The sequence below is a fragment of the Gavia stellata genome, chromosome 3 (genome assembly GCF_030936135.1).
Source record: "Gavia stellata isolate bGavSte3 chromosome 3, bGavSte3.hap2, whole genome shotgun sequence".
NCBI classification, from domain to species: Eukaryota; Metazoa; Chordata; class Aves; order Gaviiformes; family Gaviidae; genus Gavia; species Gavia stellata.
Genome location: NC_082596.1, coordinates 1,335,548 through 1,357,853, shown reverse-complemented (window position 1 = coordinate 1,357,853; position 22,306 = coordinate 1,335,548). Strand labels below are relative to the sequence as shown.

Sequence of the window (22,306 nt, the reverse complement as noted above, 5' to 3'; positions counted from 1 at the left end):
CCCTTCTTGTGGATGGGCGTCACGCTGGCAAGCCTCCAGCCGTTCAGACCTCCCCTTTTAACCAGGACCGTTGATAAATGATGGAGAGTGGCTTGGCAAGCTCCTCTGCCAGCTCCCTCAACACCCTTGGGTGGATGCCATCAGGCCCCATAGACCTGGGAGTGTCCAGGTGGCATAGCAGGTTCTTAATAGCTTCCTCCTGGATCACGGGGAGTTTACTTTGCTCTCCATCCTTGTCTTCCAGCTCAGGGAGACGAATACCCTGAGGATACCTGGTCTGGCTATTAAAGACTGAGGCAAAGGCGGCATTGAGCACCTCAGCCTTTTACTCATCCTTCGTGACAATGTTCCCTTCCGCATCCAGTAAAGGATGGAGATTCTCCTTGGCTCTTTTTTGTTGTTAAAGTATTTATAGAAACATTTTTTGTTATCCCTTTACAATCATGGTCAGATTGAGCTCTAGCTGTGCCTTTGCCTTTCTAATTCCAGCTCTGCATGACCTAACGAGGGCCTTGTACTCTTCTTCAGTTGCCTGCCCCTTCTTCCAAAGGTGATAAACTCTCCTTTTTTTCCTGAGTCCCAGCAAAAGCTCCCCGTTCAGCCAGGCCGGTCATCTTCCCCGACGGCTCTTCTTACGGCACATGGGGAATGCCTGCTCCTGCGCCTTCAAGATTTCCTTCTTGAAGAAGGTCCAGACTTCCTGGGCCCCTTTGCCCTATAGGACCGTCTCCCAAGGGACCCTCTCAATCAGTGTCCAGAACAGGCCGAAGTCTGCCCTCCAGAAGTCCATGGTAATGGTTTTGCTGACCGCCCCTCCTTACTTCAACAAGAATTAAGAACTCTATCATTTCATGGTCACTAAGCCCAAGACGGCCTCTGACCATCACTTCTCCCACCAGACCCTCTCTGTTTGTAAACAGCAGGTCAAGCAGGGCACCTCCCCTGGTGGACTCGCTTACCAGCTGTGTCAGGAAGTTATCTTCCACACACTCCAGCAACCTCCGCGACTGGTTTCTCTCGGCTGTGTTATAATTCCAGCAGACATCCGGTAAGTTCACTTCCTCACAACAACAAGAGCTTGCGATAGTGAGACTTCTGACAGTCGCTCGTAGAACGCTTCGTCGGCTTCTTCGTCCTCGTTGGGTGGTCTACAACAGACACCCAGCAGGATATCTGCCTTGTTAGCCTTCCCCCTCATCCTTACCCATAAACATTCAATCTTGTCGTCACAATCGTTGACCTCTCTACAATCAAAACACTCCCTAACATACAGAGAGCCACCCCACCACCTCTCCTTCCTTGCCTATCCCTCCTGAAGAGCTTATAGCCATCCATTGCAGCACCCCAGTCATGTGAGTCGTCCCACCATGTTTCTGTGATGGCGACTACATCATAGCTCTCCTGCTGCAGAACGGCGTCCAGCTCCTCCTGTTTGCTGCCCATGCTGCGTGCACAGGAGTACATGCACTTGAGCTGGGCTATCGATTTCGCCCCCAACATCGGCACGCCACCCCCAGGCTCATCTCTAGGCAGCCTGGTTTCATCCCCTGCCCCCTTCACATCTCGGCACTCAGCCCAAAGAAAGACCCCACAGGCGGTCACTCCCAGCCTCCCCTGCCTGCCGCTCCCGCTCCCCCTGGGCCTCTCACGGGCCTCACCAGCTCTCCCAGAGCTCACCAGCCTCAGCCCCGCGGCCGCAGCCTTCCCTCACCACAGCCAGGCACTGCCTCAGCACCCTCAGCGACCAGCCAATCGGGAGGCAGCTAACAACCTGCCAATCGGGAGGCAGCTAACAACCTGCCAATCAGGGGATGGCTGACAGGCACCAGCTGCTGCAGAAGCTCCTGGAAGCTTCCAGAAGGCCACTCTCAGCACCCCAAAATCAACACCTCCAGTCCAATAAATAGGTAATCTTCACAAAACAGCCCCCAAAACAACTGCTGGGAGGGGTGGGAGGTGAACGAGGGAATGAATGAGTAGAAATGCTGCCAAAACCCAACCCAAACCCCTCACACGGAAGAAGTTAGAGACCTCAGAGGGGCGAGAGGGAGGGAAAATGCCCTGATTAAATAACACCCCCCAAAAAAAGCTGACATCAATAAATACATCAACAGACCCTGCACTTCTTGTCCTTGCTGCAGGGTGCCAGGGACACCCACGCAGGGTCCCCTGTCCTGTCCCCCCTTGCTGTGTTCCCCAGACCAATCTCCTGGCAGTCCCCATGACACCATCTTCCTTCACGGCGGGGTGCCAGGGCCACACACACAGGGTCCCGTGTCACCGTGCCCAGCTTCCAGCGATATGGGAGTCCCCAGGCCACGGTCTCACCTTGCTGTGGGGTCCCCAACTGAACCCTTGGGGGGATCCCCACACCACCATCCCCTCTTCACTGCAGGGACCCATGCAAGAGTCTCCCGACCACCATCCCCTCTGCTGCAGGGTCCCTGGACCACCTGTGCAGGGGACCCCAAGCCACCATCCCTCTGCTCTGAGGTCACACAGAGAGCCCCCTCTGTGAGCTCACCATCCTCCTCACCGTGGGGACCCTGCACCACAGCATGGGGCACTGAGCACCAGGTGCAGGAACAAGCCCCTGACCCTGCTCTGCTGGGAAGGTGGGGCTCTGTGGTGGGTTCACCTGGGCTGGATGCCCAGTGCCCACCAAGCCGCTCTATCACTGCCTCTCCTCAGCTGGACAGGGGGAGACAAATACACCAAGGGCTCCTGGGTCGAGATAAGGACACGGTAGATCACTCACCAATTACTGTCAAGGGAAAAATTAATTTAACGTATTGACAATCGAAATTAAGAGTACGATAATGAGAAAAAAAATCAAATTTAATAATAAAACCTAAAAGACCTTCCTGCCATCCCTCCCTTCTTCTGGCCTCAACTTCACTCCCAAATTCTCTACCACCTCCTCCCCAGCGGCGCAGGGGGACGGGGAATGCGGGTTGTGGTCAGGCCATCACTCATCTCTGCCAATCCTTCCTTCTCACACTCCCGCCTTGGTCCAAAGTGGGGTCCCACCCATGGGAGACAGTCCTTCACAAACTTCTCCAACATGGCTCCTTCCCACAGGCTGCAGTTATTCACAAACTGCTCCAGCATGGCTCCTTTCCACGAGGTGCAGACACTCAGGAACGGACTGCTCCAGCGTGGGTCGCCCGTGGCGTCACGGGTCCGGCTAGAAGACCTGCTCCAGCAGAGCTATACATGGGGTCACAGCCTCCTTCGGATGCATCTACCTGCTCCGGTGTCAGGTCCTCCATGGGCTGCAGGTGGATGTCTGCTCCACCATGGACCTTCATGGGCTGCAGGGGGACAAACTGCTCTACCATGGTCTTCACCACAGGCTGCAGGGAATCTCGGCTCCAGCGCCTTCTCCCTTCTCTCATCCAGTTAATATAGCGCAGCAGATTTTTCCCCTTAGCAAATATGTTTAGCACAGAGGCGCTACCACTGTTGCTGATTGGCTCACGTTTGGCCACTAGCAGCTCCATCTTGGACCTACCCAGCATTGGCTCTATCAGACACTGGAGAAGCTTCTGGAGCCTTCTCACAGAAGCCACCCCTGTAGCCCCTTCGCTACCAAAACCTTGCCATGACAACCCAACACACCCACCTAAAAGCCTACAAGCAAGAGTGCCACGGGATGACATCACTGACGACACCCCACCTCTATTATGCTTTGGTCATGACTTCTACCTGCCCTGACACGTGCCATCAACACCAGCCTTTGGCCTCTAATACTCACTTAAAAGCTGCCGCCAGTGCCAGGTGGACACATCCTCAGGAGAAGGACATGATATTGCAGAATTTCGTGAATGAAAACACTCCCCATCTTATTACACACAAGTGTGGCATGCAACACATGCTTGCTGAAAAATGCCGTCATGCACAAAGCCTGTCTCACACCCTGGGGCACTCGGGGACCAGCATAAAAGCCGGCCCAGCGCCTCTCTCCCTCACACACTTCTCCTGACACCTTCTCCTTGACGGTCAACAGGTGAGCCTGAAACACCTTCCCCTCCTTCTCCTCACCCACCTGGCCTGCCTCTTCCAGTACGGTCTGCCCCCAGACTTAGCAGCCCTGATGCCTCGCCACCACCATGCTTCCCCACAGCCCCACACCACACCTCCCCACTCCCTCGCCCTCCTGCATCACCACCCCTCGCACACCCATTCCCCTCCACTTTCTCAACACCCTCTCTTCCAGGGACCCTCCACACCACACACATGGCCTGCTACGACCTCTGCCGCCCCTGCGGACCCACCCCGCTGGCTGACAGCTGCAACGAGCCCTGTGTCAGGCAGTGCGAGGAATCCCGCGTCGTCATCCAGCCTCCCGCCGTGCTCGTCACCCTGCCAGGACCCATCCTCAGCTCCTTCCCACAGAACACCGCCGTCGGATCCTCCTCATCCGCTGCCGTGGGCAACATCCTCAGCTCCCAGGGAGTGCCCATCTCCTCCGGTGGCTTCGGCTACGGCTATGGCTTTGGAGGCCTGGGCTGCTTCGGCGGCAGAAGAGGCTGCTACCCCTGCTAAGGGCCCTCGCCACCACCCCTGACACCAACCACTCACACCCTGGAAAACAAGGCATGGATTGAGGACGCACCTCCGGGCCCTTCCTGGCATGTGGACCTGCTGCTCATGGCTCTTTCTCTCAAGGCACAAAGCAAGAAAGGAAGGGGCCAGCCCAGGCTGCCTGGAAACATGGACCATCCACCTCCTCCTCTTCTCCCAAGTCCTTCTTTGCATCGCCGCTTCTGCTACGTCCCCTAGTCTCTGCTGCAAACACCTTCTCACAAGCTAAAGACCATCGAGGACCTCTTGTTCGCAGCTACCGCTGCAGGAAAGAAAGCCCTTGATGCTCTGGAATAATCTAGTGCACGCAAGGAACCTCGGCTGATGGTCACCCTACTTACACCTCAGACTGGTTCCCTTCCCTCGGTGGTCCTCCCTTTTACCTGTTTTTTACCTTCAGTAAAGTTCTTCTGCATCCCAGCCTGAGTCGCCTTTTCATTTCATCTCCCAAGCCACTTCTAACCTCAGCCAGCACAAAGCCAGAGCTCAGGAGGCCATTAGGGTGGGTGGAAAGGGGCTACAAGACCTCTTCTAGGAAGTATGTAACCAGCAACACCACCACCACAGACTGGCACAGAGGAGCTGCAAGCTCATGACGCAAGCCCTTCACCTGCCCAAACAAAGGCTTGGACATACTAATGCACATCTACCCATGCCTCTGACGCAAGCTCCCCGTGGCTTTACGCATTTAGAATCATAGAATCATTTAGGCTGAAGAAGACCCTTCAGAACATTGAGTCCAACCATTAACCTAACACTGCCAAACCACCACTAAACCATGTCCCTGAGCGCCATGTCTCCACATCTTTGAAATACCTCCAGGGATGGTGACTCAACACTACCCTGGGCAGCCTCTTCCAGTGCTTGACAATCCTTTTGGGGATGAAGTTGTTCCTAATATCCAATCTAAATCTCCCCTGGCGCAACCTGAGGCCATTTCCTCCTGTCCTATCATTCCTTACTAGGGAGAAGAGACTGAAACCCACCTCGTTACAACCTCCTTTCAGGTAGTTGTAGAGAGCAATAAGGTCTCCCCTCAGCTTTCTTTTCTGCAGACTAAACAACCCCAGTTCCCTCAGCCGCTCCTCACAGGACTTGTGCTCTAGACCTTTCACCAGGTTTCTTGCTCTTCTTTGGATGCTCTCTAGCCCCTCCATCTCTTCCTTGAGGCGTTAAGGTCCCAAAACTGAACACAGTATTCGAGGGGCGGCCTCACCAGTGCCGAGGACAGGGGGACAATCCCTTCCCTACTCCTGCTGGCCACACTATTTCTGATACAGGCCAGGATGCCGTTGGCCTTCTTGGCCACCTGGGCACACTGCTGGCTCCTATTCACCCGGCTGTTGACCAACACCCCCAGGTCCTTTTCCGCTGGGCAGCTTTCCAGCCACTCCTCCACAAGCCTGTAGCATTGCATGGGCTGTTGTCACCCAAGTGCAGGACCCAGCACTGAGCCTCGTTGAATCTCATACAATTGGCATTGGCCCATCGATCCAGCCTGCCCACAGCCCTCTGTAGTTCCTTCCTACCATCAAGCAGATCAACACTCCGCCCTACTTGGTGTCATCTGCAACCTTACTGAGGGTGCACTCCATCCCCTCATCCAGATCATTGATATTAAACTGAACTGACCCCAATACTGAGCCCGGCGGAACACCACTTGTGACCGGCCGCCAGCTGGATTTAACTCCATTCACCACAACTCTTTGGGCACAGTCATCTAACTGTTTTTTACCCAGCAAACAGTTTGCCCGTCCAAGCCACGAGCAGCCAGTTTCTCCACCAGAATGATTTGGGAAATGGTGTCAAAGGCTTTACAACAGTCCAGGTAAACAACATCCACAGCCTTTGCCTCATCCACTAAGCAGCTCACCTTGTCACAGGAGGAGATCAGGTGAGTCAAGCAGGACCTGCCTTTCACAAACCCATCCTGACTGGGCCTGATTGCCTCCTTGTCCTGTATGTGCTGTGTGATGGCACTCAAGATGATCTGCTCCATACCCTTTCATGGAACCGAGCTCACACTGACAGGCCTGGAGTTCCCCAGACCCTCCTTTCCTTGTGGCCCTTCTTGCAGATGGGTGTCACATTTGCTAACCTCCAGTCAACTGGGACCTCCCCAGTTACCCATGAGCACTCACGAATGATTGGAAGTGGCTTGGTTTGATACAACCTTAAAGCAAGAGGGGCACCAAGACACCCACAGAGCACACCCAACGGGAAAGGCCAGGCCTAAAGACAAGATGGCAGCAAGCCGGGGAAAGAGCAAAGGCGAAGGAAGTGGCCTCAAGTTGCGCCAGGGGAGCTTTAGGCTGGATAGCAGGAAAAATTTCTTCCCTGAGAGAGTGGTGAAGCATTGGAACAGGCTGCCCAGGGAGGTGGTGGAGTCACCATCACTGGAGGTGTTCAAGGAATGTGTGGACGTGGCATTGCAGGACATGGTTTAGTGGGCATGGCGGTGTTGGGTTGAGGGTTGGACTTGATGATCTTACAGGTCTTTTCCAGCCTTGATGATTCTGTGATTCTGTGAAGTGCAGACCCTCATGACCGGCACACCCACAAAGCCCAGAACAGCCTTCCAGGGCCGCAAGGAAATGAGGCCCCTCTTCACAACGCACCTGCAAACCACACCACACGAGTGCCACGGGATGACCTCAGGGACAACACCCCACCTCTCCTACACTTTAGACACGTCTGCCAATTACTCTGACACACACCTTCCATGCAAATCCTCCTAAATACCTAGTCTCACTTAAAAGCTCCCGCCAGGGCCATGTGGACACATAATCAAGAGGAGGGCATTAAAAAGGGAGAACTGTGGGAAGGAAAACACGCCCAACCTCATTACACGCCAGGCTGTGGCATGCAACAGCTGCTTGCTGAAAAATACCGTCATGCGCAAAGGCTGTCTCACACCCTGGGGCACTTGGGGACCAGCATAAAAGTCAGCCCAGTGCCTCTCTCCCTCACACACTTCGCCTGACGACTTCTTCTCCGCAGTCAACAAGGTGAGCCTGAAACCCCTTCCCCTCCTCCTCCTCACACACCTGGCCTGCCTCTTCCAGTACGATCTGCCTCCACACTCAGCAGCCCTGACGCCTGCCCAACACCACACTCCCCACCTGGCCACACACCATGCCTCCCCACTCCCTTGACCTCCGGCAACACCACCCCTCGCACACCCATTCCCCTCCGCTTCCTCAGCACCCTCTCTTCCAGGGACCCTCCACACCACACACATGGCCTGCTACGACCTCTGCCGCCCCTGCGGACCCACCCCGCTGGCTGACAGCTGCAACGAGCCCTGTGTCAGGCAGTGCGAGGACTCCCGCGTCGTCATCCAGCCTCCCCCCGTGCTCGTCACCCTGCCAGGACCCATCCTCAGCTCCTTCCCACAGAACACCGCCGTCGGATCCTCCTCATCTGCTGCCGTCGGCAACATCCTCAGCTCCCAGGGAGTGCCCATCTCCTCCGGCGGCTTCGGCTACGGCTATGGCTTTGGAGGCCTGGGCTGCTTCGGGGGCAGGAGAGGCTGCTACCCCTGCTAAGGGCCCTCAACACCACCCCTGACACCAACCACCCACATCCGGGAAGCCATGGCACGGATTGTGGACGCACCTCCGGGCCCTTCCTGGCATGTCGACCTGCCGTCCACAACTCCTCCTCTCAAGGCACCAAGCAAGGAAGCAGGGAAAGGGCCTGCCTGGGCTTCCTGGAAACATGGCCTATGTACTTCCTCCTCTTCTACCACCTCCTTCTTTGCACCTCACACCAGCTCCCCTCCACTTGGTGCTCCTGCATTTTCACTCTTTTGCCTCAATAAACTTCTCCTGCATCCCAGCCTCAAACGCCTCCACTTCCTTTCTTCTCCCAAGGCTTTTCCAACTTCACCCAAGAAAAAACAGGGCTCAGCAGGTCATCAGGGTGGGTGGAAAGGGGCCACAAGACCTCTCCGACAAAATATGCCACCACCAACACTGGTGCCTCAGGGCTTCCAGAACGTTAGGCAAGCCCACCACTTACCCAAAGGCTTTGACGCAGTAATGCTCGCCTTCGTACGCCTCTCACAAAGTCTCCCCGTGCCAGCACACACTTCACTAACTCTCTTCCCTACAATGACTCTCCCGCCCTCCCAGCAAACAGAATCACAGAATCATGTAGTGTCGTGGTTTAAGCCCAGCTGGACTAATCACCACACAGCTGCTCACTCACTCCCCTTCCTCAGCTGGACAGGAGAGAGAAAATATGAGGAAAAGGCTCGTAGGTCGAGATAAGGACATAGGGAGATCACTCACCAACTACCATCATGGGCAAAACAGACTTAACTTGGGGAAATTAGTTTAATTTATTACCAATCAAAATCAGAGTAGGATAATGAGAAGTAAAACCAAATCTTAAAAAAACAACACCTTCCCCCCACCCCTCCCTTCTTCCCGGGCTCAACTTCACTCCTGAACCTCTTCCCCCCCCGAGCGGCGCAGGGGGACGGGGAATGGGGGTTGCGGTCAGTTCATAACACGTTGTTTCTGCCGCTCCTTCCTCCTCACACTCTTCCCCTGCTCCAGCGTGGGGTCCCTCCCACAGGAGACAGTTCTCCACGAACTTCTCCAACGTGGGTTCTTCCCACGGGCTGCAGTTCTTCACGAACTGCTCCAGCATGGGTCCGTTCCACGGGGTGCAGTCCTTCAGGAACAGACTGCTCCAGCGTGGGCCCCCCTCGGGATCGCAAGTCCTGCCAGCAAACCTGCTCCAGCGTGGGCTCCTCTCTCCACGGCTCCACAGGTTCTGCCAGGAGCCTGCTCCAGCATGGGCTTCCCACAGGATCACAGCCTCCTTCAGGCATCCACCTGCTCCAGCGTGGGGTCCTCCACGGGCTGCAGGTGGATATCTGCTCCACCGTGGACCTCCATGGGCTGCAGGGGGACAACCTGCTTCACCATGGTCTTCACCACGGGCTGCAGGGGAATCTCTGCTCCGGCGCCTGGAGCCTCTCCTCCCCCTCCTTCTTCACTGACCTTGGTGTCTGCAGAGTTGTTTCTCTCACATATTCTCACTCCTCTCTTCTCCGGCTGCCTCTTCCTGGTTTTTCAGCCCTTCTTAAATATGTTATCACAGAGGCGCTACCACTGTTGCTGATTAGCTCAGCCTTAGCCAGTGGCAGATCCGTCTTGGAGTCGGCTGGCATTGGCTCTATCAGACATAGGAGAAGCTTCTAGCAGCTTCTCGCAGAAGCCACGCCTGTAGCCCCCCCTGCTACCAAAGCGCTGCCACACAAACCCAATACATGTAGTTCAGCAGGAACCTCTGGAGAACATGTTCTTCAACCCCGCTGATCAAGTACGGGCACAGGGTTCGGTCAAACATTTTCCCATTGTAAATCCACACTGACGGCTCTCCAGCACCTTCTTACACTTCCTGGACCTGATAGTGCTTTCCGGAAGGATTTCCTCAATCACCTTCCCCAGAAATGAGGTCAAGCTCCCCAGCTTCTACTTTCCACGATCCTCCATCTTGACCTTCTTCAAGATACGAGCTCTCTACCAGTCTTCAGGAACTGCTCCAAGGCACATCACCATTCCAAGACAATGAGCACCGGCCTCCCAAGGCCATCAGCCCTCTCCCTTGGAATTCCTGGCTGCAACCCATCAGGCCCCGTGGGCTTGCGGACACCCAGTCGCACAGCACTCTGTCCTACCTCCCTTCATCTTCCTCAGCAACAAGCACTGCTCACCTGACAAACAGCCTGCAAAACACTCACTTCAGCTCAATCCAGGCAGGCCTGGCCATTCATCAACCCTTTGGCATGCACCCACCACCACCAGGGCTATGGCTCTGCAGCCACGTGCTGCATGCTCGCCTACAACTCCCCTTGGCGATCTCCAAATTCTCTTTCTGCGTCTCAAACACTATGCAGGGAAAGAAGCTCACCCCTCGGCACTCAGCTCAAGTAAAAACCCCAAAGGCCCTCGCTCACCAGGGCCCCAATCCTCTTCTGCCTCTTGCCACACTCATGGGCTCTCCAGAAACTCACCTGCCCTTGCAGGGTGCCCCATATACAATCACAGAAACTTTTACCTTGGAAAAGACAATTAACATCATCGACTCCACCCGTTAACCTAACACTACCAAGTCCACCAATAAACAGTCACCCCAAGCGCCACGTCTACATGTCTTTCAAATACCTCCAGGGATGGTGACTCAACCACTTCCCTGGGCAGCCTGTTCCAAGGCTTGACAACCCTTTTAATGAAGAAAGCATTCTAAGTATCCTATGAAAACCTCCCCTGGTGCAACCTGAGGCCCTTTCCTCTCATCCTATCACTCCTTACTAGGGATAAGAGACTGAATCCCACCACGTTACAGCCTCTTTCAGGCAGTGGAAGAGACCGATAAGGTCGCACCTGAGGCTCCTCTTCTCCAGGCCAAACAACCCCAGTTCCCTCAGCCACTCCTCCTCAGTCTTCTTCTATCAACTCTTCACCAGCTCCGTTGCTCTTCTTTGGATGCTCTCCAGCTCCTCCATCTCTTTCTTGTAGACTTAAGGGCGCAAAACTGAACGCAGTATTCGAGGTGCGGCTTCACCAGCGCCGAGGACAGGGAGACAATCCCTTCCCTACTCCCGCTGGCCACACCATTTCTGATACAGGCCAGGATGCCGTTGGACTTCTTGGCCATGCAGGCACACTGCTGGCTCCTATTCAGCCAGCTGTTGACCAACACCCCCAGGTCCTTTTCCACTGGGCAGCTTTCCAGCCACTCCTCCACAAGCCTGTAGCGTTGCATGGGGTTGTCGCTCAACTGCAGGACCCAGCACTGAGCCTCGTTGAATCTCATACAATTGGCCTCGGCCCATCCATCCAGCCTGCCCACAGCTCTCTGCAGAGCCTTCCTACCCTCAAGCAGATCAACACTCTGCACTACTTGGTGTCATCTGCAAATTTACCAGGGGTGCACTCAATGCCCTCGTCCAGATCATTGATATTAAACTGAACTAGTCCCAATACTGAGCCCAGGGGTACACCATTTGTGACCAGCCGCCAACTGGATTTAACTCCATTCACCACAACTCTTTGGGCCCGGCCATCCTTACAGTTTTTTACCCAGCAAACAGTATGCCCGTCCAACCAACGAGCAGCCAGTTTCTCCACCAGTATGATTTGGGAAATGGTGTCAAAGGCTTTACAACAGTCCAGGTAAACAACATCCACAGCCTTCCCCTCATCCACCAAGCAGCTCACCTTGTCACAGGAGGAGATCAGGTGAGTCAAGCAGGACCTGCCTTTCACAAACCCATCCTGACTGGGCCTGATTGCCTCCTTGTCCTGTTTGTGCTGTGTGATGGCACTCAAGATGATCTGCTCCATACCCTTTCATGGAACTGACCTCACACTAACAGGCCTGGAGTTCCCCAGACCCTCCTTTCGGCCCTTCTTGCAGATGGGCATCACATTTGCTAACCTCCAGTCAACTGGGACCTCCCCAGTTACCCATGAGCGCTCATAAATGATTGGAAGTGGCTTGGTTTGATACAACCTTAAAGCAAGAGGGGCACCAAGACACCCACAGAGCACACCCAATGGGAAAGGCCAGGCCTAAAGACAGGATTAGCGAGATGGCAGCAAGCCGGGGAAAGAGCAAAGGCGATGGAAGCGGCCTCAAGTTGCGCCAGGGGAGCTTTAGGCTGGATAGCAGGAAAAATTTCTTCCCTGAGAGAGTGGTGAAGCATTGGAACAGGCTGCCCAGGGAGGTGGTGGAGTCACCATCACTGGAGGTGTTCAAGGAACGTGCGAAAATGGCATTGCAGGACATAGTTTAGTGGGCATGTTGGTGTTGGGTTGATGGTTGGACTTGATGATCTTACAGGTCTTTTCCAACCTTGATGATTTTGTGATTCTGTGAAGTGGAGCGCCTCATGACCGGCACACCCACAAAGCCCAGAACAGCCTTCCAGGGCCACGAGGAAATGGGGCCCCTCTTCACAACGCACCCGCAAACCACACCACACGAGTGCCACAGGATGACCTCAGGGACAACACCCCACCTCTCCTACACTTTAGACACGTCTGCCAAATATGCTGACATGCACCTTCCATGCAAATCCTCCCAAATACCTATTCTCACTTAAAAGCTCCCGCCAGGGCCATGTGGACACATAATCAAGAGGAGGACATTAAAAAGGGAGAACTGTGGGAAGGAAAACACGCCCAACCTCATTACACACCAGGCTGTGGCATGCAACGCCTGCTTGCTGAAAAATACCGTCATGCGCAAAGGCTGTCTCACCCCCTTGGGCACTTGGGGACCAGCATAAAAGCCGGCCCAGTGCCTCTCTCCCTCACACACTTCGCCTGACACCTTCTCCTCTGCGGTCAACAAGGTGAGCCTGAAACCCCTTCCCCTCCTCTCCAGACGCAGCTGGCCTGCCTCTTCCAGGACGATCTGCCTCCACACTCAGCAGCCCTGATGTCTCCCCACCACCACGCTCCCCATAGCCCCACACCACGACTCCCCACTCCCTTGACCTCCTGCAAAACCACCCCTCGCACCCCCATTCCCCTACACTTTCTCAACACCCTCTCTTCCAGGGACCCTCCACACCACACACATGGCCTGCTACGACCTCTGCCGCCCCTGCGGACCCACCCCGCTGGCTGACAGCTGCAACGAGCCCTGTGTCAGGCAGTGCGAGGACTCCCGCGTCGTCATCCAGCCTCCCGCCGTGCTCGTCACCCTGCCAGGACCCATCCTCAGCTCCTTCCCACAGAACACCGCTGTCGGATCCTCCTCATCTGCTGCCGTCGGCAACATCCTCAGCTCCCAGGGAGTGCCCATCTCCTCCGGCGGCTTCGGCTACGGCTATGGCTTTGGAGGCCTGGGCTGCTTCGGGGGCAGGAGAGGCTGCTACCCCTGCTAAGGGCCCTCGCCACTACCCCTGACACCAAACACCCACATCCGGGAAGACACGGCACGGATTGAGGACACACCTCCGGGCCCTTCCTGGCACGTTGACCTGCTGTCCACAGCTCCTCCGCTCAAGGCACCAAGCAAGGAAGCAGGGAAGGGGCCTGCCCGGGCTGCCTGGAAACATGGCCCATGTACCTCCTCCTCTTCTCCCACCTCCTTCTTTGCACCTCACACCAGCTCCCCTCCACATGGTGCTCCTGCATTTTCACTCTTTTGCCTCAATAAAGTTCTCCTGCATCCCAGCCTCAAATGCTTCCACTTTTCTTCACCCAAGAAGAAACAGGGCTTAAAAGCCCATCACGGTTGGTGGAAAAGGGCAACAACACCTCTCCTATGAAACATGGCACCACCAACGCCGGTGCCTCAGGGCTTCCAGAACATGACACAAGCCCACCCACCACTTACACAAAGGCTTTGACGCAATAATTCTCACCTTCATATGCCTCTCACAAAGTCTCCCCATGCCGGCACACCCTTGACTAACCCTCTTCCCTACAATGACTCTCATGCCCTCCCAGCCAACAGAATCACAGAAACATGTAGTTCGGCAGGAACCTCTGGATATCATGTGCTTCAACCCACTGCTGAAGCACGACCACCCACAGCAGGTTGTCTGGGACCATGGCTGGTTGGTTTTCAGTATCTCCCAGGAGGGAGACTCCACCACCTCTTCCACTCTCTGACCACCCTCACTCTGGAAAACACTTGCCTTCTTCGCCCATGCAATGCCATGTGTTCTCTACTTGTGCCCAAGGACTCTTGTCCTGGTCGTGCGTACTACTCAGAAGAACCACGCTCCCTCAACTTCACTCCCTCCCGTCTGGGATTTATACACATTGATGACAGAACCCCTGCACATTCTTTGCCTCCTAGATTAGGAATCCCAGCTCCTCAGCCTCTCCTCATAGGAATGACGCTTCTGCCACTTCAGCATCTTGGTGGCCCTGCACTGGTCTTGCTCCACTACGTTCATGTCCTTCTTCCACTGGGAACACCAGAACTGCACACAGCACCCCACATGGGACCTCACCAGTGCTGAGGAGACACGAAGGGTCACCTCCCTCAACCTACTGCCAACGCTTTTCCTAATGACGCACTGGAGGCTGGTGGCCCCATTTTGCAGCAGGGTGCTTTTCTACCTCTTGCTACATTTGTTTTCCACCAGGGCCACAAGCGCCTTCTCTGCTAAGCTGCTTTCTATCCAATATGCCCCCAGCCACTCCTGCTACCTGGAATGTTGCCTCCCCAGGAACAGGACTTTGCACCTCCCCTTACTCAACTCCAGCAGATTCTTCTATGTCCAGTGCAAGGACATTGGGTAGCGCCCGCAGCAATCGTGGGTTCAAACCATCTTTCCCCATGGACTTATGCACATCCACTTACACAACCCTCCCTTTATGGGGGGCAGACGTGATTCCACTGGCACCCCTAGCCCAGCCCTGAATTGGCCCAGCGTGACTCTTCCCTGCCAGGCACTCCAGCACCCATCAACACAGATGCACAGATACCCTTCCTGCCTCACCTCGCCTTCCTCACCAACAAGCACATCCCACGTGCCAAGGAACCCCCAAGACACAGTTACGCTGAATTTGGGCAGGTCTTGGGACTCTGGAGAGGTCCTCACTGACTGCAAGCCAGCCAACGTTATTCCAACTTATAAAAAGGGTGTCAGTGAAGAGCCAGGAAACTGCAGACCTCTTAGTCTAAACTCAGGACCTAGAAAAATGATGGAGAAGATCCTACTGGGTGCTACTGAAAGGCGTTCAAAGGACAAGGCAATCATCAGCAACAGTGAGTATGGGTCCACTAAGGAAACGTCCTGTTTCATTTCATAGCCTTCTACAATAAGGTCACCTGCACTGTCGATGAAGGGAAGGTGGTGGATGTAGTTTTTCTGGATTTTAGGAGGGCTTTTGATCCTGTCCCTCACAGCATCCCTCTGGACATGATGTCCAGCTGTGAGATGAGCAGGTACACGCTGCCCTGGGTGAAGAACTGGCTGAAGGGCAGAGCTCAAAGGGTTGTAGGGAATGGGGCTACATCAGGCTGGCGACCAGTCACCAGGGGTGTGCCTCTGGGCTCCGTTCTAGGGCCAGTTCTGTCCAAGATTCTGATCAACCATCTGGATGCAGGAGATGAATGCACCACTAGCAAGTTTGCTGATGATACCAAACTGGGAGGTGCTGTTGACTCTCTTGAGGGACAAGAGGCTTTGCAGACGGATCTAGAGAGATTGGAGCATTGATGATTGCCCAACGGTATGAAATTTAACAAGAACAAATGCCAGATTCTGCACCTGGGACGCAGTAACACCGGGCACAAGCACAGGCTGGGAGAGGAGAGGCTGGAGAGCAGCCCCGCAGAAAGGGATCTGGGGGTGCTGGCTGACAGCAGGCTCAACAGGAGGCAGCTGTGTGCCCTGGCAGCCGAGGGGGCAAACCCCGTCCTGGGGTGCGTCAAACACACCATAACCAGCCGGTCAAAAGAGGGGATTGTCCCGCTGTATTCAGCTCTGGTACGGCCTCACCTTGAGTACTGTGAGCAGTTCTGGGCCACACCATTTAAGAGGGATCTGAAGGTCCTTGAAAGCATCCAGAGGAGGACAACAAAGGTGGTGACAGGGCTGGGAGGCATGTCCTGTGAGGAGGGGCTGAGGACTTTGGGTTTGCCTAGTTTGGAGGAGGCCGACGGGTGACCTCATTGCTCTCTGCAGCTTCCTGAGGAGGGGAAGGGGAGAGGGAGGTGCTGATCACTTCTCCCTTGGACCCAGCGACAGCACACATGGGAATCGTTCAAAGCTGCATCAGGGTTGGTTCAGACGACATTAGGAAGAATTTCTTTACAGAGACCGTGGTCAAACACTGGAATAGGCTTCCTAGAGAAGCAGTCAATGCTCCATGCCTGTCAGTGTTTAAGAGGCATCTGGACAATGACCTTAATAACATGCTTTGACCTTTGGTCAGCCCTGAAGTGGTCAGGCAGTTGGACTAGATGATCCTTGTAGGTCCCTTCCAACTGGACTGCTCTACTCTAGTCTATTCTGCTCCATCAAACCTTCCGCACACAAACAGCACCTCGAGGTTCTCAGGCGCACAGCCCAGCATGCGCCCCTCCCATTTCCCCTCCACCATGTCCACTCCCGCTCTGGCCCCACAAACACTGCGCAGAGAAATGGCCTCAGCCCTCGGCACTCAGCCCAAAGAAAGACCCCACAGGCGGTCACTCCCAGCCTCCCCTGCCTGCCGCTCCCGCTCCCCCTGGGCCTCTCACGGGCCTCACCAGCTCTCCCAGAGCTCACCAGCCTCAGCCCCGCGGCCGCAGCCTTCCCTCACCACAGCCAGGCACTGCCTCAGCACCCTCAGCGACCAGCCAATCGGGAGGCAGCTAACAACCTGCCAATCGGGAGGCAGCTAACAACCTGCCAATCAGGGGATGGCTGACAGGCACCAGCTGCTGCAGAAGCTCCTGGAAGCTTCCAGAAGGCCACTCTCAGCACCCCAAAATCAACACCTCCAGTCCAATAAATAGGTAATCTTCACAAAACAGCCCCCAAAACAACTGCTGGGAGGGGTGGGAGGTGAACGAGGGAATGAATGAGTAGAAATGCTGCCAAAACCCAACCCAAACCCCTCACACGGAAGAAGTTAGAGACCTCAGAGGGGCGAGAGGGAGGGAAAATGCCCTGATTAAATAACACCCCCCAAATAAATCTGACATCAATAAATACATCAACAGACCCTGCACTTCTTGTCCTTGCTGCAGGGTGCCAGGGACACCCACGCAGGGTCCCCTGTCCTGTCCCCCCTTGCTGTGTTCCCCAGACCAATCTCCTGGCAGTCCCCATGACACCATCTTCCTTCACGGCGGGGTGCCAGGGCCACACACACAGGGTCCCGTGTCACCGTGCCCAGCTTCCAGCGATATGGGAGTCCCCAGGCCACGGTCTCACCTTGCTGTGGGGTCCCCAACTGAACCCTTGGGGGGATCCCCACACCACCATCCCCTCTTCACTGCAGGGACCCATGCAAGAGTCTCCCGACCACCATCCCCTCTGCTGCAGGGTCCCTGGACCACCTGTGCAGGGGACCCCAAGCCACCATCCCTCTGCTCTGAGGTCACACAGAGAGCCCCCTCTGTGAGCTCACCATCCTCCTCACCGTGGGGACCCTGCACCACAGCATGGGGCACTGAGCACCAGGTGCAGGAACAAGCCCCTGACCCTGCTCTGCTGGGAAGGTGGGGCTCTGTGGTGGGTTCACCTGGGCTGGATGCCCAGTGCCCACCAAGCCGCTCTATCACTGCCTCTCCTCAGCTGGACAGGGGGAGACAAATACACCAAGGGCTCCTGGGTCGAGATAAGGACACGGTAGATCACTCACCAATTACTGTCAAGGGAAAAATTAATTTAACGTATTGACAATCGAAATTAAGAGTACGATAATGAGAAAAAAAATCAAATTTAATAATAAAACCTAAAAGACCTTCCTGCCATCCCTCCCTTCTTCTGGCCTCAACTTCACTCCCAAATTCTCTACCACCTCCTCCCCAGCGGCGCAGGGGGACGGGGAATGCGGGTTGTGGTCAGGCCATCACTCATCTCTGCCAATCCTTCCTTCTCACACTCCCGCCTTGGTCCAAAGTGGGGTCCCACCCATGGGAGACAGTCCTTCACAAACTTCTCCAACATGGCTCCTTCCCACAGGCTGCAGTTATTCACAAACTGCTCCAGCATGGCTCCTTTCCACGAGGTGCAGACACTCAGGAACGGACTGCTCCAGCGTGGGTCGCCCGTGGCGTCACGGGTCCGGCTAGAAGACCTGCTCCAGCAGAGCTATACATGGGGTCACAGCCTCCTTCGGATGCATCTACCTGCTCCGGTGTCAGGTCCTCCATGGGCTGCAGGTGGATGTCTGCTCCACCATGGACCTTCATGGGCTGCAGGGGGACAAACTGCTCTACCATGGTCTTCACCACAGGCTGCAGGGAATCTCGGCTCCAGCGCCTTCTCCCTTCTCTCATCCAGTTAATATAGCGCAGCAGATTTTTCCCCTTAGCAAATATGTTTAGCACAGAGGCGCTACCACTGTTGCTGATTGGCTCACGTTTGGCCACTAGCAGCTCCATCTTGGACCTACCCAGCATTGGCTCTATCAGACACTGGAGAAGCTTCTGGAGCCTTCTCACAGAAGCCACCCCTGTAGCCCCTTCGCTACCAAAACCTTGCCATGACAACCCAACACACCCACCTAAAAGCCTACAAGCAAGAGGGGCACCAAGGCACCCACAGAGCACATCCAACGGGAAAGGCCAGGCCTAAGGACAGACTTAGCGAGTTGGCAGCAGTGTGTGGAGTGACCGAACACATTGGAAGGGGCAACGCCTCATGCCTGGCACACCCCCAAAGCCCAGACCAGCCTGACAGAGAGGCGAGGAAATGGGGTCCCCTCTTCACAACGCACCCGCAAACCACACCACACGAGTGCCACGGGATGACATCACTGACGACACCCCACCTCTATTATGCTTTGGTCATGACTTCTACCTGCCCTGACACGTGCCATCAACACCAGCCTTTGGCCTCTAATACTCTCACTTAAAAGCTGCCGCCTGGGCCAAGCGGACATGTCCTCAAGAGGAGGACAGGAAATTGCAGAATTTCAGGAAGGAAAACGCGTCCCAACTTATTACTCACGAGGTTATGGCATATAACAGCTGCTTGTTGAAAAATGCTGTCATGCGCAAAGATGGTCGCGCCCCTTGGGGACAAGAATAAAAGTCAGCCCAGAGCCTCTCTCCCTCACACACTGCTCCTGACGCCTTCTTCTCTGCAGTCAGCAAGGTGAGCCTGAAACCCCTTCCCCTCCTTCTCCTCACCCACTTAGCCCATCTTTTCCAGCACGCTCTGACCCCACACTCAGCAGTCCTGACGCCTCCCCAACACCATGCTCCCCACAGTCCCACACCACGCCTCCCCAATCCCTCACCCTCCTGTAACACCACTCCTCGCACCCCCATTCCCCTCCGCTTCCTCAACACCCTCTCTTCCAGGGACCCTCCACACCACACACATGGCCTGCTACGACCTCTGCCGCCCCTGCGGACCCACCCCGCTGGCTAACAGCTGCAACGAGCCCTGTGTCAGGCAGTGCGAGGACTCCCGCGTCGTCATCCAGCCTTCCACCGTGCTCGTCACCCTGCCAGGACCCATCCTCAGCTCCTTCCCACAGAACACTGCCGTCGGATCCTCCTCATCCGCTGCCGTGGGCAACATCCTCAGCTCCCAGGGAGTGCCTGTCTCCTCCGGAGGCTTCGGCTACGGCTATGGCTTTGGAGGCCTGGGCTGCTTCGGTGGCAGAAGAGGCTGCTACCCCTGCTAAGGGCCCTCGCCACTACCCCTGACACCAAACACCGACACCCAGGAAGCCACAGCATGGATTGAGGATGCACTTCTGGCCCTTCCTGGCATATCGACCTGCTGTCCACAGCTCCTCCTCTCAAGGCACCAAGCAAGGAAGGGGTCTGTCATGGACCTCCTCCTCTTCTCTCACCTCCTTCTTTGCACCTCACACCAGCTCCCCTCCACTTGGTGCTCCTGCATTTTCACTCTTTTGCCTCAATAAAATTCTCCTGCATCCCAGCCTCAAATGCCTCCACTTCCTTTCTTCTCCCAAGGCTATTCCAACTTCACCTAAGAAAAAAAAGGGCATAAAATTCCATCAGGGTTGAAGGAAAGGGTCAACAAGACCTCTCCTACGAAATATGCCACCACCAACATCGGTGCCCCGTGGCTTCCAGAACATTACGCAAGCCCACCACTTGCGCAAAGCCTTTGACGCAGTAATGCTCGCCTTCGTATGCCTCTCACAAACTCTATCCATGCCATCACACACTTGACTAACCCTCTTCCCTACAATGACTCTCCTGCCCTCCCAGCCAACAGAATCACAGAATCATGTAGTTCAGCAGGAACCTCTGGAGAACATGTGCTTCAACCCCCCTGCTCAAGAACGGCCCCCTACAGCAGGTTGTCTGGGGCCATGGCCACTCGGGTTTTCAGTATCTCCAAGGACAGAGACTCCACCACCTCTTTTACTCTTGGACCACCCTCACTCTGGAAAAGCCTTGCCTTCTTTGCTCACGGAATTCTATCTCTTTTCGCTTGTGCACATGGCCTCTTCTCCTGACACTGATCACAAGGCTCTGGGCCCAGCCCTTCAGCCACTTTGCACTCCCCCTCACTGGCCACTTACGCAACCCATACTTTCTCAGCTTCTCTAGGAGCACGTAGTGGGAGACACTGACAACGGCTTCATTCCAGTACAGCTCAACAACAGCCACTGCTTTCCCCTCGTCCAACACCCAGTCACTTCAAACTTGAAGGCACAGAGTTCGGTCAAACACCATTTTCCCTTCATAAATCCATGCCGACCGCTCTCCAGCACCTTCTGGCCCTTTCTGGGTTTGCAGGGCTTTCCGGAAGGATTTCCTCAATCACCTTCCCCAGAAATGTGGTCAAGCTCACCAGCCTCTACTTTCCACGATCCTCCATCTTGACCTTCTTCAAGATACGAGCTCTCTACCAGTCTTCAGGAACTGCTCCAAGGCACATCACCATTCCAAGACAATGAGCACCGGCCTCCCAAGGCCATCAGCCCTCTCCCTTGGAATTCCTGGCTGCAACCCATCAGGCCCCGTGGGCTTACGGACACCCAGTCGCACAGCACTCTGTCCTACCTCCCTTCATCTTCCTCAGCAACAAGCACTGCTCGCCTGACAAACAGCCTGCAAAACACTCACTTCAGCTCAATCCAGGCAGGCCTGGCCATTCATCAACCCTTTGGCATGCACCCACCACCACCAGGGCCTCAGCTCTGCCGCCACGTGCTGCATGCTCGCCTACAACTCCCTTCGGCAATCTCCAAATTCTCTTTCTGCGTCTCAAACACTATGCAGGGAAAGAATCTCACCCCTCGGCACTCAGCTCAAGTAAAAACCCCAAAGGCCCTCGCTCACCAGGGCCCCACTCCTCCTCTGCCTCTTGCCACACTCATGGGCTCTCCAGAAACTCACCTGCCCTTGCAGGGTGCCCCATATACAATCACAGAAACTTTTACCTTGGAAAAGACAATTAACATCATCGACTCCAACCGTTAACCTAACACTACCAAGTCCACCAATAAACAGTCACCCCAAGCGCCACGTCTACATGTCTTTCAAATACCTCCAGGGATGGTGACTCAACCACTTCCCTGGGCAGCCTGTTCCAAGGCTTGACAACCCTTTTAATGAAGAAAGCATTCTAAGTATCCTATGAAAACCTCCCCTGGTGCAACCTGAGGCCCTTTCCTCTCATCCTATCACTCCTTACTAGGGATAAGAGACTGAATCCCACCACGTTACAGCCTCCTTTCAGGCAGTGGAAGAGACCGATAAGGTCGCCCCTGAGGCTCCTCTTCTCCAGGCTAAACAACCCCAGTTCCCTCAGCCACTCCTCCTCAGTCTTCTTCTATCAACTCTTCACCAGCTCCGTTGCTCTTCTTTGGATGCTCTCCAGCTCCTCCATCTCTTTCTTGTAGACTTAAGGGCCCAAAACTGAACACAGTATTTGAGGTGCGGCCTCACCAGCACCGAGGACAGGGGGACAATCCCTTCCCTACTCCTGCTGGCCACACCGTTTCTGATACAGGCCAGGATGCCGTTGGACTTCTTGGCCATGCAGGCACACTGCTGGCTCCTATTCAGCCAGCTGTTGACC

General features: G+C 55.2%; 1 protein-coding gene and 3 pseudogenes across 1 annotated transcript; all 4 read left to right on the top strand.

Moving 5' to 3' along the window:
• Positions 1-3,865: 3,865 nt before the first annotated feature.
• Positions 3,866-4,548, top strand: LOC132322088 (feather keratin-like; annotated as a pseudogene).
• A 2,812-nt stretch (positions 4,549-7,360) lies between these two features.
• On the top strand, positions 7,361-8,135 carry LOC132322087 (feather keratin 1-like; annotated as a pseudogene).
• A 4,594-nt stretch (positions 8,136-12,729) lies between these two features.
• LOC132322086 (feather keratin 1-like) lies at positions 12,730-13,501 on the top strand (annotated as a pseudogene).
• A 5,952-nt stretch (positions 13,502-19,453) lies between these two features.
• On the top strand, positions 19,454-19,928 carry LOC132316724 (feather keratin-like). The gene is made up of 2 exons (XM_059815303.1): positions 19,454-19,482; positions 19,595-19,928. The coding sequence occupies exon 2, from the start codon at positions 19,620-19,622 to the stop codon at positions 19,926-19,928; it is 309 nt and encodes a 102-aa protein (XP_059671286.1). The 5' UTR covers positions 19,454-19,482; positions 19,595-19,619.
• Positions 19,929-22,306: the final 2,378 nt, after the last annotated feature.

What these genes read in the sequence shown, in the direction of transcription:
- LOC132316724 (XM_059815303.1), top strand. Translation starts at nt 19,620, where the DNA reads ATGGCCTGCTACGACCTCTGCCGCCCCTGCGGACCCACCCCGCTGGCT.